Genomic DNA, 14,262 nt, shown 5'->3' on the forward strand with positions numbered 1-14,262 from the left:
ACCAGGAGGCCACAACCTGACCTGGCCTGGTGGAGACCTGTGCCCCGAGGGGCACTTTATCTAGTTAGGTTTTCTTTCTGGAGTTGTTGGAACACTCTGTGCCTCTAGTTAGATCAATAAACGGCACGGCAAAATAACCTCTTCAGGACTTTGGCTTCATCCCACAGAAGTTTAAAATAACCTCTTCAGGACTTTGGCTTCATCCCACAGAAGTTTTCATGTCTGGAATAAAAGTGTGTTAACCCATTTAGACCTGAGAACGGATTCTACAAATGTCTTCTAACGGTTTTCTGAAAAACCTACGTTTCTATGTCAGTGGTTCTTAAACGATTTCATTTCAAGGACCCCAAAACTATCTGTATTTGGCTGCCGACCCTCATCTGAAAATATGTTGTTCCAGGGATAACCCCCCAGAAGCAATTATTTGAGTTAAAATCGTGCACTCTGAAAGAATATATATTCAAAGATTTACGCCACATTTTCACGATTTTTCAAAAATAGCAGATCTACAAGCTCGTAGCGCGGTAGCTAAAGCTACATATAATAATGCTTAAAACACCAGAAGGGGTTCCCGTCCAGAATGTGTTAATGAACACACATAATATAGCAATGATTATCAGAATGTAGAGCTAATTTATCTCACATTCAGTATACAGTGAGTACAGTACACCCCCTTTAACATTTTACAGCGTAAACCTCTGGAAAATACATATGTTTGCCCTGATAGCTGGTTATCATTATTACGTTAGTAAATTAATCCATTTAGACCTGAAGCCTATTCTAAAAAAATATGTCTTCTAAATCCTAACAGTTTTCTGAAAAACCTTATGTTTCTATCAACCTTTTCCATGTCAAAGACCCCCAGAATTATCTGTATTTGGCCGCAGACCCCCATCTGAAAATCTGTATGTTGCAGGCAACCCCCAGAAGCAAAGATTTGAGTTAAAAACATTCGCAGGCAAATAATATATCCAAAGATTTGCGCCACATTTTCACGATTTAAAAAATAAATAGCAGAACTACAAGCTCGTAGCGCGGCACTCGGTGCCGCGCTACGAGCTTGTAGATCTGCTATTTTTCAATAGCTAAAGTATGAAATAGTTTGCTTAAAACACCAAAAGGGGTTCCCGTCCAGAATGGGTTACGTTTATTTGCCGGCTACCACCCACCGCCCCCGATCTATGTTTACCCTAACGGCGAGCTAGCCAGCGATACAAGCTGATCTATGTTTACCCTAACGGCGAGCTAGCCAGCGATACAAGCTGATCTATGTTTACCCTAACGGCGAGCTAGCCAGCGATACAAGCTGATCTATGTTTACCCTAACGGCGAGCTAGCCAGCGATACAAGCTGCGATTGGGAGTCTGTTGGAGTCGGATTAATGAAGAACTGAGCACATCTCTTTGCTGGTGGGTACAGACCGCGTACAGTATCTCTATATTAATGAAGAACTGAGCACATCTCTTTGCTGGTGGGTACAGACCGCGTACAGTATCTCTATATTAATGAAGAACTGAGCACATCTCTTTGCTGGTGGGTACAGACCGCGTACAGTATCTCTATATTAATGAAGAACTGAGCACATCTCTTTGCTGGTGGGTACAGACCGCGTACAGTATCTCTATATTAATGAAGAACTGAGCACATCTCTTTGCTGGTGGGTACAGACCGCGTACAGTATCTCTATATTAATGAAGAACTGAGCACATCTCTGTGCTGGTGGGTACAGACCGCGTACAGTATCTCTATATTAATGAAGAACTGAGCACATCTCTTTGCTGGTGGGTACAGACCGCGTACAGTATCTCTATATTAATGAAGAACTGAGCACATCTCTCTGCTGGTGGGTACAGACCGCGTACAGTATCTCTACTGAGCACATCTCTCTGCTGGTGGGTACAGACCGCGTACAGTATCTCTATGGTGGGTACAGACCGTACAGTATCTCTATGGTGGGTACAGACCGCGTACAGTATCTCTATGGTGGGTACAGACCGTACAGTATCTCTATGGTGGGTACAGACCGCGTACAGTATCTCTATGGTGGGTACAGACCGTACAGTATCTCTATGGTGGGTACAGACCGTACAGTATCTCTATGGTGGGTACAGACCGTACAGTATCTCTATGGTGGGTACAGACCGCGTACAGTATCTCTATGGTGGGTACAGACCGTACAGTATCTCTATGGTGGGTACAGACCGTACAGTATCTCTATGGTGGGTACAGACCGTACAGTATCTCTATGGTGGGTACAGACCGCGTACAGTATCTCTATGGTGGGTACAGACCGTACAGTATCTCTATGGTGGGTACAGACCGCGTACAGTATCTCTATGGTGGGTACAGACCGTACAGTATCTCTATGGTGGGTACAGACCGTACAGTATCTCTATGGTGGGTACAGACCGCGTACAGTATCTCTATGGTGGGTACAGACCGTACAGTATCTCTATGGTGGGTACAGACCGTACAGTATCTCTATGGTGGGTACAGACCGTACAGTATCTCTATGGTGGGTACAGACCGCGTACAGTATCTCTATGGTGGGTACAGACCGTACAGTATCTCTATGGTGGGTACAGACCGCGTACAGTATCTCTATGGTGGGTACAGACCGTACAGTATCTCTATGGTGGGTACAGACCGTACAGTATCTCTATGGTGGGTACAGACCGCGTACAGTATCTCTATGGTGGGTACAGACCGTACAGTATCTCTATGGTGGGTACAGACCGTACAGTATCTCTATGGCGGGTACAGACCGTACAGTATCTCTATGGTGGGTACAGACCGTACAGTATCTCTATGGTGGGTACAGACCGTACAGTATCTCTATGGTGGGTACAGACCGTACAGTATCTCTATGGTGGGTACAGACCGTACAGTATCTCTATGGTGGGTACAGACCGTACAGTATCTCTATGGTGGGTACAGACCGTGTACAGTATCTCTATGGTGGGTACAGACCGTACAGTATCTCTATGGTGGGTACAGACCGTGTACAGTATCTCTATGGTGGGTACAGACCGTGTACAGTATCTCTATGGTGGGTACAGACCGTACAGTATCTCTATGGTGGGTACAGACCGTGTACAGTATCTCTATGGTGGGTACAGACCGTGTACAGTATCTCTATGGTGGGTACAGACCGTGTACAGTATCTCTATGGTGGGTACAGACCGTACAGTATCTCTATGGTGGGTACAGACCGTACAGTATCTCTATGGTGGGTACAGACCGTACAGTATCTCTATGGTGGGTACAGACCGTACAGTATCTCTATGGTGGGTACAGACCGTACAGTATCTCTATGGTGGGTACAGACCGTACAGTATCTCTATGGTGGGTACAGACCGTACAGTATCTCTATGGTGGGTACAGACCGTACAGTATCTCTATGGTGGGTACAGACCGTACAGTATCTCTATGGGGGGTACAGACCGTGTACAGTATCTCTATGGTGGGTACAGACCGTGTACAGTATCTCTATGGTGGGTACAGACCGTACAGTATCTCTATGGTGGGTACAGACCGTACAGTATCTCTATGGTGGGTACAGACCGTACAGTATCTCTATGGTGGGTACAGACCGTACAGTATCTCTATGGTGGGTACAGACCGTGTACAGTATCTCTATGGTGGGTACAGACCGTACAGTATCTCTATGGTGGGTACAGACCGTGTACAGTATATCTATGGTGGGTACAGACCGTGTACAGTATCTCTATGGTGGGTACAGACCGTACAGTATCTCTATGGTGGGTACAGACCGTGTACAGTATCTCTATGGTGGGTACAGACCGTGTACAGTATCTCTATGGTGGGTACAGACCGTGTACAGTATCTCTATGGTGGGTACAGACCGTACAGTATCTCTATGGTGGGTACAGACCGTACAGTATCTCTATGGTGGGTACAGACCGTACAGTATCTCTATGGTGGGTACAGACCGTACAGTATCTCTATGGTGGGTACAGACCGTACAGTATCTCTATGGGGGGTACAGACCGTGTACAGTATCTCTATGGTGGGTACAGACCGTGTACAGTATCTCTATGGTGGGTACAGACCGTACAGTATCTCTATGGTGGGTACAGACCGTACAGTATCTCTATGGGGGGTACAGACCGTACAGTATCTCTATGGGGGGTACAGACCGTACAGTATCTCTATGGTGGGTACAGACCGTACAGTATCTCTATGGGGGGTACAGACCGTACAGTATCTCTATGGTGGGTACAGACCGTACAGTATCTCTATGGTGGGTACAGACCGTACAGTATCTCTATGGGGGGTACAGACCGTACAGTATCTCTATATTTCAACTTGTTTCATGCATCATAATCTGCGGTCGGGAGGAAGAAACCAACTCCAAAATTGTTTTTCAGGAAATGGAAAATATACATTTTTTTTACAGGAAATTAAGAAATATAGGGCCCTATTATGTGTCTTAAGTACCAGGTCTTATGACTTAACTTAAGACCTGGAGGCGTGGTCAATGCTGTTTGGCCACTCAGAATAGCCAAATGGCATTGATCACGCCTCCAGGTCTTAAGTTAAGTCATAAGACCTGGTACTTAAGACACGCATAATAGGGCCCAATTTATAAAAAACGATGCAATACTGCCTCATCAAAGTTGGTATTGTGACTTTATTGTCAATTACTTACTTAACCCCCTTATGGCCACCCTAGTTAACAGTGGATTGTGCCTTCTACCTGCACTATTCATATGTTTAATTCATCATTTTAATGCCAATAGATCCGTGATATACACAATACATCTCATTTTCTCGTTGTTGGTCTGAGGAGGCTCTTCAGCGAAGGCTTTCTCCAGAACCTTTAGGACGGACCTGCAGCGGAACACTTCCTTGAAACCCTTACTGAACACGTACAGCAGCGGGTTCAGGCAGCTGTTGAGGAGAGCCAGGGCTAGGGTTATGGGATCCCCGAAGAGGAGCACAAGCTGAAGTGTGTCACTGTACTCTATCAGACCTGTCTTAGAACACACATAAATCAGCCGTATGATGTGGAAGGGGATCCAGCACAGGAAGAACGTGGCGATAACAGTTGCTATGATTTTGTTTGTATTTGATTTGATTTGATGAGGTTCACTGCGACCTGATTTGCCGGCCAGCTTCTTTCTATTCCTGAGCCGGTAGATGATGACGGAATAGCAGGAGATGATGACGGAGAAAGGAACCACAAATCCCACAATGAAGTTAGTGGTGATGCCTGTGGTGGTGTATACATAGTGGTCATAGCACAGGACCGTATCACCGTAGGTCTCTGTGCCCCTAAAGATGAAGTAAGGGATGCTCAGAGCCAAGGCCAGAACCCAGACTCCCAGACTGACCCAGGATGCCTTTCTGACGGTGGCGGTGGTGTGGCGGTGGTTCTGGGTCCACGCTGGACACATCAGACACACACATCTGTCCACACTGATGACCACCAGAGTGTAGATACTGGCATACATGTTCATGAAGAAAACCAGACCATCCATTTTGCACATGAACCAGCCAAAAGGCCAGTGTAAGTCCAGAGCGCTCTTTGTTATTCTCAGCGACAGGAAGGCTGTAACCAGGAAGTCGGCCACAGCGAGGTTGAGGTACCAGACGGTGTTGACGGTTTTCTTCATCCTGAAGCCCGTCACCCAGATGACCACACCGTTCCCCAACACGCCGAGCACACACACCACGCTGTAGATGACCACGGACATGATGCGGAGGGATTTGATGATCTCCATCGTCCTGAAACCCAAAAATAAGAAAAATAATGAATATAAGATCATGCTTTGTTTTAACACGCCGTGTATTATTATTATTTTTATTATTAGTATAATAATAATAATTATTATTATTATAATGAACACATTTGCTTCAAGGAGATTTGATGAATACGCACGCACTCACGCACGCACACACACACACACACACACACACACACACACACACACACACACACACACACACACACACACACACACACACACACACACACACACACACACACACACACACACACACACACATGAAATGTTTATTTATGTCCACATAATGAGAAGTACAGGAATAAAAGCATAGTTACCTGTTTCAATCATTACATGTCATAATAAAGACAATACAATAAAAGCATAGTTACCTGTTTCAATCATTACATGTCATAATAAAGACAATACAATAAAAGCATAGTTACCTGTTTCAAAGTGTTGAAGAGACGTCAGCCAGAGAAGAGTCTTGGTAGAAGTGTGGCCAGTGAACAGTGAGGAGGCAACTTTATACGTGTGTGTGTGTGTGTGTGTGTGTGTGTGTGTGTGTGTGTGTGTGTGTGTGTGTGTGTGTGTGTGTGTGTGTGTGTGTGTGTGTGTGTGTGTGTGTGTGTGTGTGCGTGTGCGTGTGCGTGTGCGCGTGCGTGCGTGCTCTAAAACAGCTTTCTGAGAAGTAAACATTTAATATCCCTTATAAAAGTATATTTTAAGTATGTTTTAGTAAGTCTGTGTTCTAAGGAACTAACCTTTGGAATCTTTAAGTGAGAACTCACATGCTTGTTGTGTATCATGTAATCTATTTCAGGTCCTTTGTTTGCTCAGTGATGTCTAGCTCTGTCCTAAGACAGTAGTGACTGTTTCTACAGCTCTTTATCTGACCTCATCAATCCACAGACCCTCATGTGACATCATGCGCACGCACGCACGCACGCACGCACGCACGAACACGCTGAACACCAATTACATCAGTCGAGGTAGAGAGAGGGATGAATTAGTCCAATGTCATTTACTTCTAAATATACAGAAAATGGGTCAGTGACGTGACACCAAAAAAAAAACGTTTTTTAAAAAACTTTAAATAACAGGCCTAAAAATGATTTACTTGTGTTCTACTCACTCTCATCTTTATGGAAATACATTTAGTTTTTAGATATTTTATTGGAATCAGAGTTTATTCAGCATTTTGTTGTACTTGTGCCTAAAATCGTCATGGTGTGACATGACAATAATTGTTTATACAATGAAATTGGAGTACACCTTTCTTAAAGGGAAAGACCATAGAGGTTTGGGTTGTTTTCTTACCTTATTATGGGCAAACTAGTCCATTCCATGAATTATTTCGCTCCGTTGTGCAGTGATTCTGACAGTATATCACATCAGGACAACTCATACGGTTTTATTTTTAATAAAAAATGTCAACATTGTCTTGTTTTAACTATTTCGTGTAGAAAGAAGATCCGGTAGGTATATGCTTACTCCGACCGAATCACTTCTGTTCGCCGTACGTGAGTAAAAAACGATCTGATTGGTCCAAAACTATATACTCCACTCCTGAAGCGGATTATTGGAATGCAGTTGAGCCACTTCCTGTTTATCTCCTTGACACGGAGACAAGCGGACAAGCTCACAACGCGTCGTGCTTGTTGTGTGCTTGCTATTTTCAGCATGCAACCACGTTTAAAATTGTGTCTTTTACTTCTCTTTCTAAAGTCCCTTCCTAACATTTTAGTCTAGCTTTTATTTGTTGAGTCAATATATTTAGTCTTAGTTTTAGTCACCATATAGCTTAGTTTTCCACTTAGTTTCCATTTATTTTTTGACAAACATTTTTCTTGTGACCAAATAATTACTGAACCTGGTTCACAGGAAGACAGACAGGGTCTGTTCTTAATAATTACTGTACCTGGTTCACAGGAAGACAGACAGGGTCTGTTTTTAATAATTACTGTACCTGGTTCACAGGAAGACAGACAGGGTCTGTTTTTAATAATTACTGTACCTGGTTCACAGGAAGACAGACAGGGTCTGTTTTTAATAATTACTGTACCTGGTTCACAGGAAGACAGACAGGGTCTGTTTTTAATAATTAGTATTACTGTACCTGGTTCACAGGAAGACAGACAGGGTCTGTTTTTAATAATTACTGTACCTGGTTCACAGGAAGACAGACAGGGTCTGTTTTTAATAATTACTGTACCTGGTTCACAGGAAGACAGACAGGGTCTGTTTTTAATAATTACTGTACCTGGTTCACAGGAAGACAGACAGGGTCTGTTTTTAATAATTACTGTACCTGGTTCACAGGAAGACAGACAGGGTCTGTTTTTCTGCCATGTCCTGAAAAGTAACGGTTTGGGACATACATAAATACGTGGTTCTCGCCTGATGGACAGCGAAGGCTTCGTGGAGGCAACCCTGTGCCAGGGTTGGACAAATGGACAAATTAGCCATTGGGCCAGTGGGGCCGTGGCCCAGGGGCCCTTGGCTCTCAGGGGCCCTTCGGGGAAATTAGACCGTAAGGTACTAGATTTGACGCCCTGAAAAGGGCTCCTGGGGCCCTTCATTGGCTGATGATTTTGTTAAATTTGGGTTAATAGGATTGGGGAGAAACTGTCCATATATATATTTGGGTGTGCGGCCATCTCTGGGACCACCATATTTGGGGGCAGTCCAGTGGGGGCCGAGAGTAGTTGTAACTCATGAAATCGTTACTATTGAGAGTTGTAGGGATACGTGGATCAGTGGAATCATTACTTTTTGTCAGTTTTGCCAGAGTGTCAAAAAGGAACTTGGGGTTACTTTTGTTTTCCTCTATTAGGGATGAATAATAGGTGGCTCTGGCATTGTCGAGGGCCTTTTTGTATATTTTGAGGCTATTCTGCCAGACTATACATGATTCTTTCCGTTTGGTTGAGCGCCATATTTTTTCAAGTTTGCGAGACGTTCGCTTGAGATTTCTAGTTTCCGAGTTGTACCATGGGGCTAGCCTTTGTTGCTTTATTACTTTCCTTTTCAGGGGAGCGACAGAGTCAAGTGTCATTTGAAATGAGCTTGTGACACTATCAACAAGGTGATCGATTTGAGAAGGACTATAGGTGTGCGGGTCTTCTATTTTGTTGAAATATACCGAGTTGATGGCTGATGGAATTGTTTCCTTGAACTTATTTACAGCGCTCTCGGATATACTTCTGCCGAGGACATTTTCGTCCAGTGGTGTATAATCCATCAATGTAAAATCGAAAGTTATCAGATAATGGTCAGAAAACTATGGGAAAACTATGAGGTGCTCTATTGTAATACCATAGACCAGAATGAGGTCAAGGGTATGGTTGAGAATGTGGGTAGGTTTATCTACACACTGAGAGAAACCGATTGAATCAATCAATGAGATGAATGCTCTATTTAGGCTATCAGTTCCTATGTCCGCGTGAATATTTAGATCACCGATTAAGATGATTTTATTAGACTCAAGGACTAGACTTGATAAAAATTCAGAGAACTCAGATAGAAATTGTGTGTAGGCGCCGGTAGGGCGGTACACTGTAATGACTATTAGGGGCTGTATTGATTTCCAGCTTGGGTGTGAAAGGTTGAGAATCAAGCTTTCAAATGATTTGTAGGTGGCTTTGGCTCTAGGACTAATTGTTAGGCTTGAATTGAAGATGGCAGCAACTCCACCTCCAATTTTACCATTGTCTCTGGGCATTGGTGTGACTTGGTGGGGTGGCTGTATTTAAACTGACATATTCTTGCTCACCCAGCCACGTTTCAGTCAGACAAAATAAGTCAAGACAATTGTCTGATATGATTTCATTTACCAGTGTTCCTTTTTTACGTAGAGATCTAATATTTAGAAATCCACATTTTATATTTGTATTTTGTGGTACTACTGTATTGGTCTTGATTTGTATCAAGTGTGTATGTACAGCTCCTATTTCCTTTGGTTTGTTCAGCCTATATGGTTTGTTCAGCCTGTACAGAGACTGTAGTTTGTATGCAGGGCTATTCAACTGGCGGCCCGCGGGCCAAATGCTGCCCGCGGAGCGCCCCCTAGTGGCCCTTGGAATAGTAAAATAAATAAATAAATAAATTACAGGTATGATGTGTGCGATATATAAAGTGCTAGATTATCATAATGACAGTAATCCTAAATTATATTCTATCATATTCAAGGTATTTTGGAGAGAAATTAGACAGACTCCTGCAGAGTGTGAGCGTGTGAGTGTGTGTGTGTGTGTGTGTGTGTGTTAGTATTTTCAGCTAGTGCTCGTTGACAATCGTTCTGTCAAATAGGTCTATTCTAAGGTATAGCATATACTTGTGCTCATACTGTGCACAAATGTATTAGCCTACATACATCTTTGTGTTTGAACACAAAATGCATTTGTAGATTCCAAAAAATGTCACGCTTCGCGCGCACGCTGTGCGGCTCTCCACACACAATCATTCTACAGTTGTGGCCCCCGACCTAATCTAGTTGAATACCCCTGTTGTATAGACTGTATAGTTTGTATAGTTCTATTTTGTATAGTTCTATTTTGTAGGATAGGTGGGGTAGGTGGCTGCACTGGTGGAAGCACAGAGAGCTGTGTAGGACTGCAACTCTGCTTCCTGGTCCCAACTCTGGGTGGTCATAATGTAGGAGAGGAGAGGAGAGGAGAGGAGAGGAGAGGAGAGGAGAGGAGAGGAGAGGAGAGGAGAGGAGAGGAGAGGAGAGGAGAGGAGAGGAGAGGAGAGGATAGTCTAACGCCTGTCCGTCTCAACATATCCTTTGTTTGGATTCACTCTTCTCACACTCACTCCATCCTCTTTGCCTCTCTCTCTCTCTCTCTCTCTCTCTCTCTCTCTCTCTCTCTCTCTCTCTCTCTCTCTCTCTCTCTCTCTCTCTCTCTCTCTCTCTCTCTCTCTCTCTCTCTCTCTCTCTCTCTCTCTCTCTCTCTCTCGGGGGAGAGGGTTAGAGAGCCAGAGATTTAGAGGGAATGAGAAGAGTGTGTGAAATGGAGAGGAGAGGAGGTCAAAGGTCACCGTGGAGCCTGGTGGATGGAGGGGATCAGTGACGCACCGTAACAACGCACTCCACTACTGTACTCCACTACTGTACTCCACTACTGTACTCCACTCCACTACTGTACTCCACTACTGTACTCCACTACTGTACTCCACTACTGTACTCCACTACTGTACTCCACTACTGTACTCCACTACTGTACTCCACTACTGTACTCCACTACTGTACTCCACTACTGTACTCCACTACTGTACTCCACTACTGTACTCCACTACTGTACTCCACTCCACTACTGTACTCCACTACTGTACTCCACTACTGTACTCCACTACTGTACTCCACTACTGTACTCCACTACTGTACTCCACTACTGTACTCCACTACTGTACTCCACTACTGTACTCCACTACTGCACTCCACTACTGTACTCCACTACTGTACTCCACTACTGTACTCCACTACTGTACTCCACTACTGTACTCCACTACTGTACTCCACTACTGTACTCCACTACTGTACTCCACTACTGTACTCCACTACTGTACTCCACTCCACTACTGTACTCCACTACTGTACTCCACTACTGTACTCCACTACTGTACTCCACTACTGTACTCCACTACTGTACTCCACTACTGTACTCCACTACTGTACTCCACTACTGTACTCCACTACTGTACTCCACTACTGCACTCCACTACTGTTCTCCACTACTGTACTCCACTACTGTACTCCACTACTGTACTCCACTACTGTACTCCACTACTGTACTCCACTACTGCTCTCCACTACTGTACTCCACTACTGTACTCCACTACTGCACTCCACTACTGCTCTCCACTACTGTACTCCACTACTGTACTCCACTACTGTACTCCACTACTGTACTCCACTACTGCACTCCACTACTGTTCTCCACTACTGTACTCCACTACTGTACTCCACTACTGTACTCCACTACTGTACTCCACTACTGTACTCCACTACTGTTCTCCACTACTGTACTCCACTACTGTACTCCACTACTGTACTCCACTACTGTACTCCACTACTGTACTCCACTACTGTTCTCCACTACTGTACTCCACTACTGCTCTCCACTACTGTACTCCACTACTGTACTCCACTACTGCACTCCACTACTGCTCTCCACTACTGTACTCCACTACTGTACTCCACTACTGTACTCCACTACTGTACTCCACTACTGCACTCCACTACTGTTCTCCACTACTGTACTCCACTACTGTACTCCACTACTGTACTCCACTACTGTACTCCACTACTGTTCTCCACTACTGTACTCCACTACTGTACTCCACTACTGTACTCCACTACTGTACTCCACTACTGTACTCCACTACTGTACTCCACTACTGTACTCCACTACTGTTCTCCACTACTGTACTCCACTACTGTACTCCACTACTGTACTCCACTACTGTACTCCACTACTGTTCTCCACTACTGTACTCCACTACTGTACTCCACTACTGTACTCCACTACTGTTCTCCACTACTGTACTCCACTACTGTACTCCACTACTGTACTCCACTACTGTTCTCCACTACTGTACTCCACTACTGTTCTCCACTACTGTACTCCACTACTGTACTCCACTACTGTACTCCACTACTGTACTCCACTACTGTACTCCACTACTGCTCTCCACTACTGTTCTCCACTACTGTACTCCACTACTGTACTCCACTACTGCACTCCACTACTGTACTCCACTACTGTACTCCACTACTGTACTCCACTACTGCACTCCACTACTGTACTCCACTACTGTTCTCCACTACTGTACTCCACTACTGTACTCCACAACTGTTCTCCACTACTGTACTCCACTACTGTACTCCACAACTGTTCTCCACTACTGTACTCCACTACTGTTCTCCACTACTGTACTCCACTACTGTACTCCACAACTGTTCTCCACTACTGTACTCCACAACTGTTCTCCACTACTGTACTCCACTACTGTACTCCACTACTGTTCTCCACTACTGTACTCCACTACTGTACTCCACAACTGTTCTCCACTACTGTACTCCACTACTGTACTCCACAACTGTTCTCCACTACTGTACTCCACTACTGTTCTCCACTACTGTACTCCACTACTGTACTCCACAACTGTTCTCCACTACTGTACTCCACAACTGTTCTCCACTACTGTACTCCACTACTGTACTCCACTACTGTTCTCCACTACTGTACTCCACTACTGTACTCCACTACTGTTCTCCACTACTGTACTCAACAACTGTTCTCCACTACTGTACTCCACTACTGTACTCCACTACTGTACTCCACTACTGCTCTCCACTACTGTACTCCACAACTGTTCTCCACTACTGTACTCCACTACTGTACTCCACAACTGTTCTCCACTACTGTACTCCACTACTGTACTCCACTACTGTACTCCACTACTGTTCTCCACTACTGTACTCCACTACTGTACTCCACTACTGTACTCCACTACTGCTCTCCACTACTGTTCTCCACTACTGTACTCCACTACTGTACTCCACTACTGTTCTCCACTACTGCACTCCACTACTGTACTCCACTACTGTACTCCACTACTGTACTCCACTACTGTACTCCACTACTGTTCTCCACTACTGTACTCCACTACTGTACTCCACTACTGTTCTCCACTACTGTACTCCACTACTGTACTCCACTACTGTACTCCACTACTGCTCTCCACTACTGTACTCTACTACTGTTCTCCACTACTGTACTCTACTACTGTTCTCCACTACTGTACTCCACTACTGTACTCCACTACTGTACTCCACTACTGTACTCCACTACTGTACTCCACTACTGTTCTCAGGTCAAAATGGGTTCAGTGAACCCGCATGCGTTTGTCTTCTCGTATCCATTAGTGCAGCTGACATCAGAACTAGCCTGGCGGAGCCACACTTCACCATCAGAACTAGCCTGGCGCAGCCACACTTCACCATCAGAACTAGGCTGGCGCAGCCACACTTCACCATCAGAACTAAGCTGGCGCAGCCACACTTCACCATCAGAACTAGCCTGGCGCAGCCACACTTCACCATCAGAACTAGCCTGGCGCAGCCACACTTCACCATCAGAACTAGCCTGGCGCAGCCACACTTCACCATCAGAACTAGCCTGGCGCAGCCACACTTCACCATCAGAACTAGGCTGGCGCTGCCACACTTCACCATCAGAACTAGCCTGGCGCAGCCACACTTCACCATCAGAACTAGCCTGGCGCAGCCACACTTCACCATCAGAACTAGGCTGGCGCTGCCACACTTCACCATCAGAACTAGGCTGGCGCTGCCACACTTCACCATCAGAACTAGGCTGGCGCTGCCACACTTCACCATCAGAACTAGCCTGGCGCAGCCACACTTCACCATCAGAACTAGGCTGGCGCTGCCACACTTCACCATCAGAACTAGGCTGGCGCTGCCACACTTCACCATCAGAAC

At 45.0% G+C, this 14,262-nt stretch overlaps 1 protein-coding gene and 1 long non-coding RNA gene across 2 annotated transcripts in view; both read right to left on the reverse strand.

The window, feature by feature from the left end:
* LOC306912408 overlaps positions 1–14,262 on the reverse strand; it is a 330,734-nt gene that overhangs the window by 143,528 nt on the left and 172,944 nt on the right. The window lies entirely within an intron of this gene.
* Positions 4,746–5,747, reverse strand: LOC306943757 (chemerin-like receptor 1; the record flags this gene model as incomplete). Its single annotated transcript, XM_079530287.1, has 1 exon — positions 4,746–5,747. One exon carries the CDS (start codon positions 5,745–5,747, stop codon positions 4,746–4,748), a length of 1,002 nt encoding a protein of 333 aa, XP_079386413.1.

The sequence above is a fragment of the Electrona antarctica genome (assembly GCF_951216825.1).
Source record: "Electrona antarctica genome assembly, chromosome: 19".
In the NCBI taxonomy this organism is placed as follows: domain Eukaryota; kingdom Metazoa; phylum Chordata; class Actinopteri; order Myctophiformes; family Myctophidae; genus Electrona; species Electrona antarctica.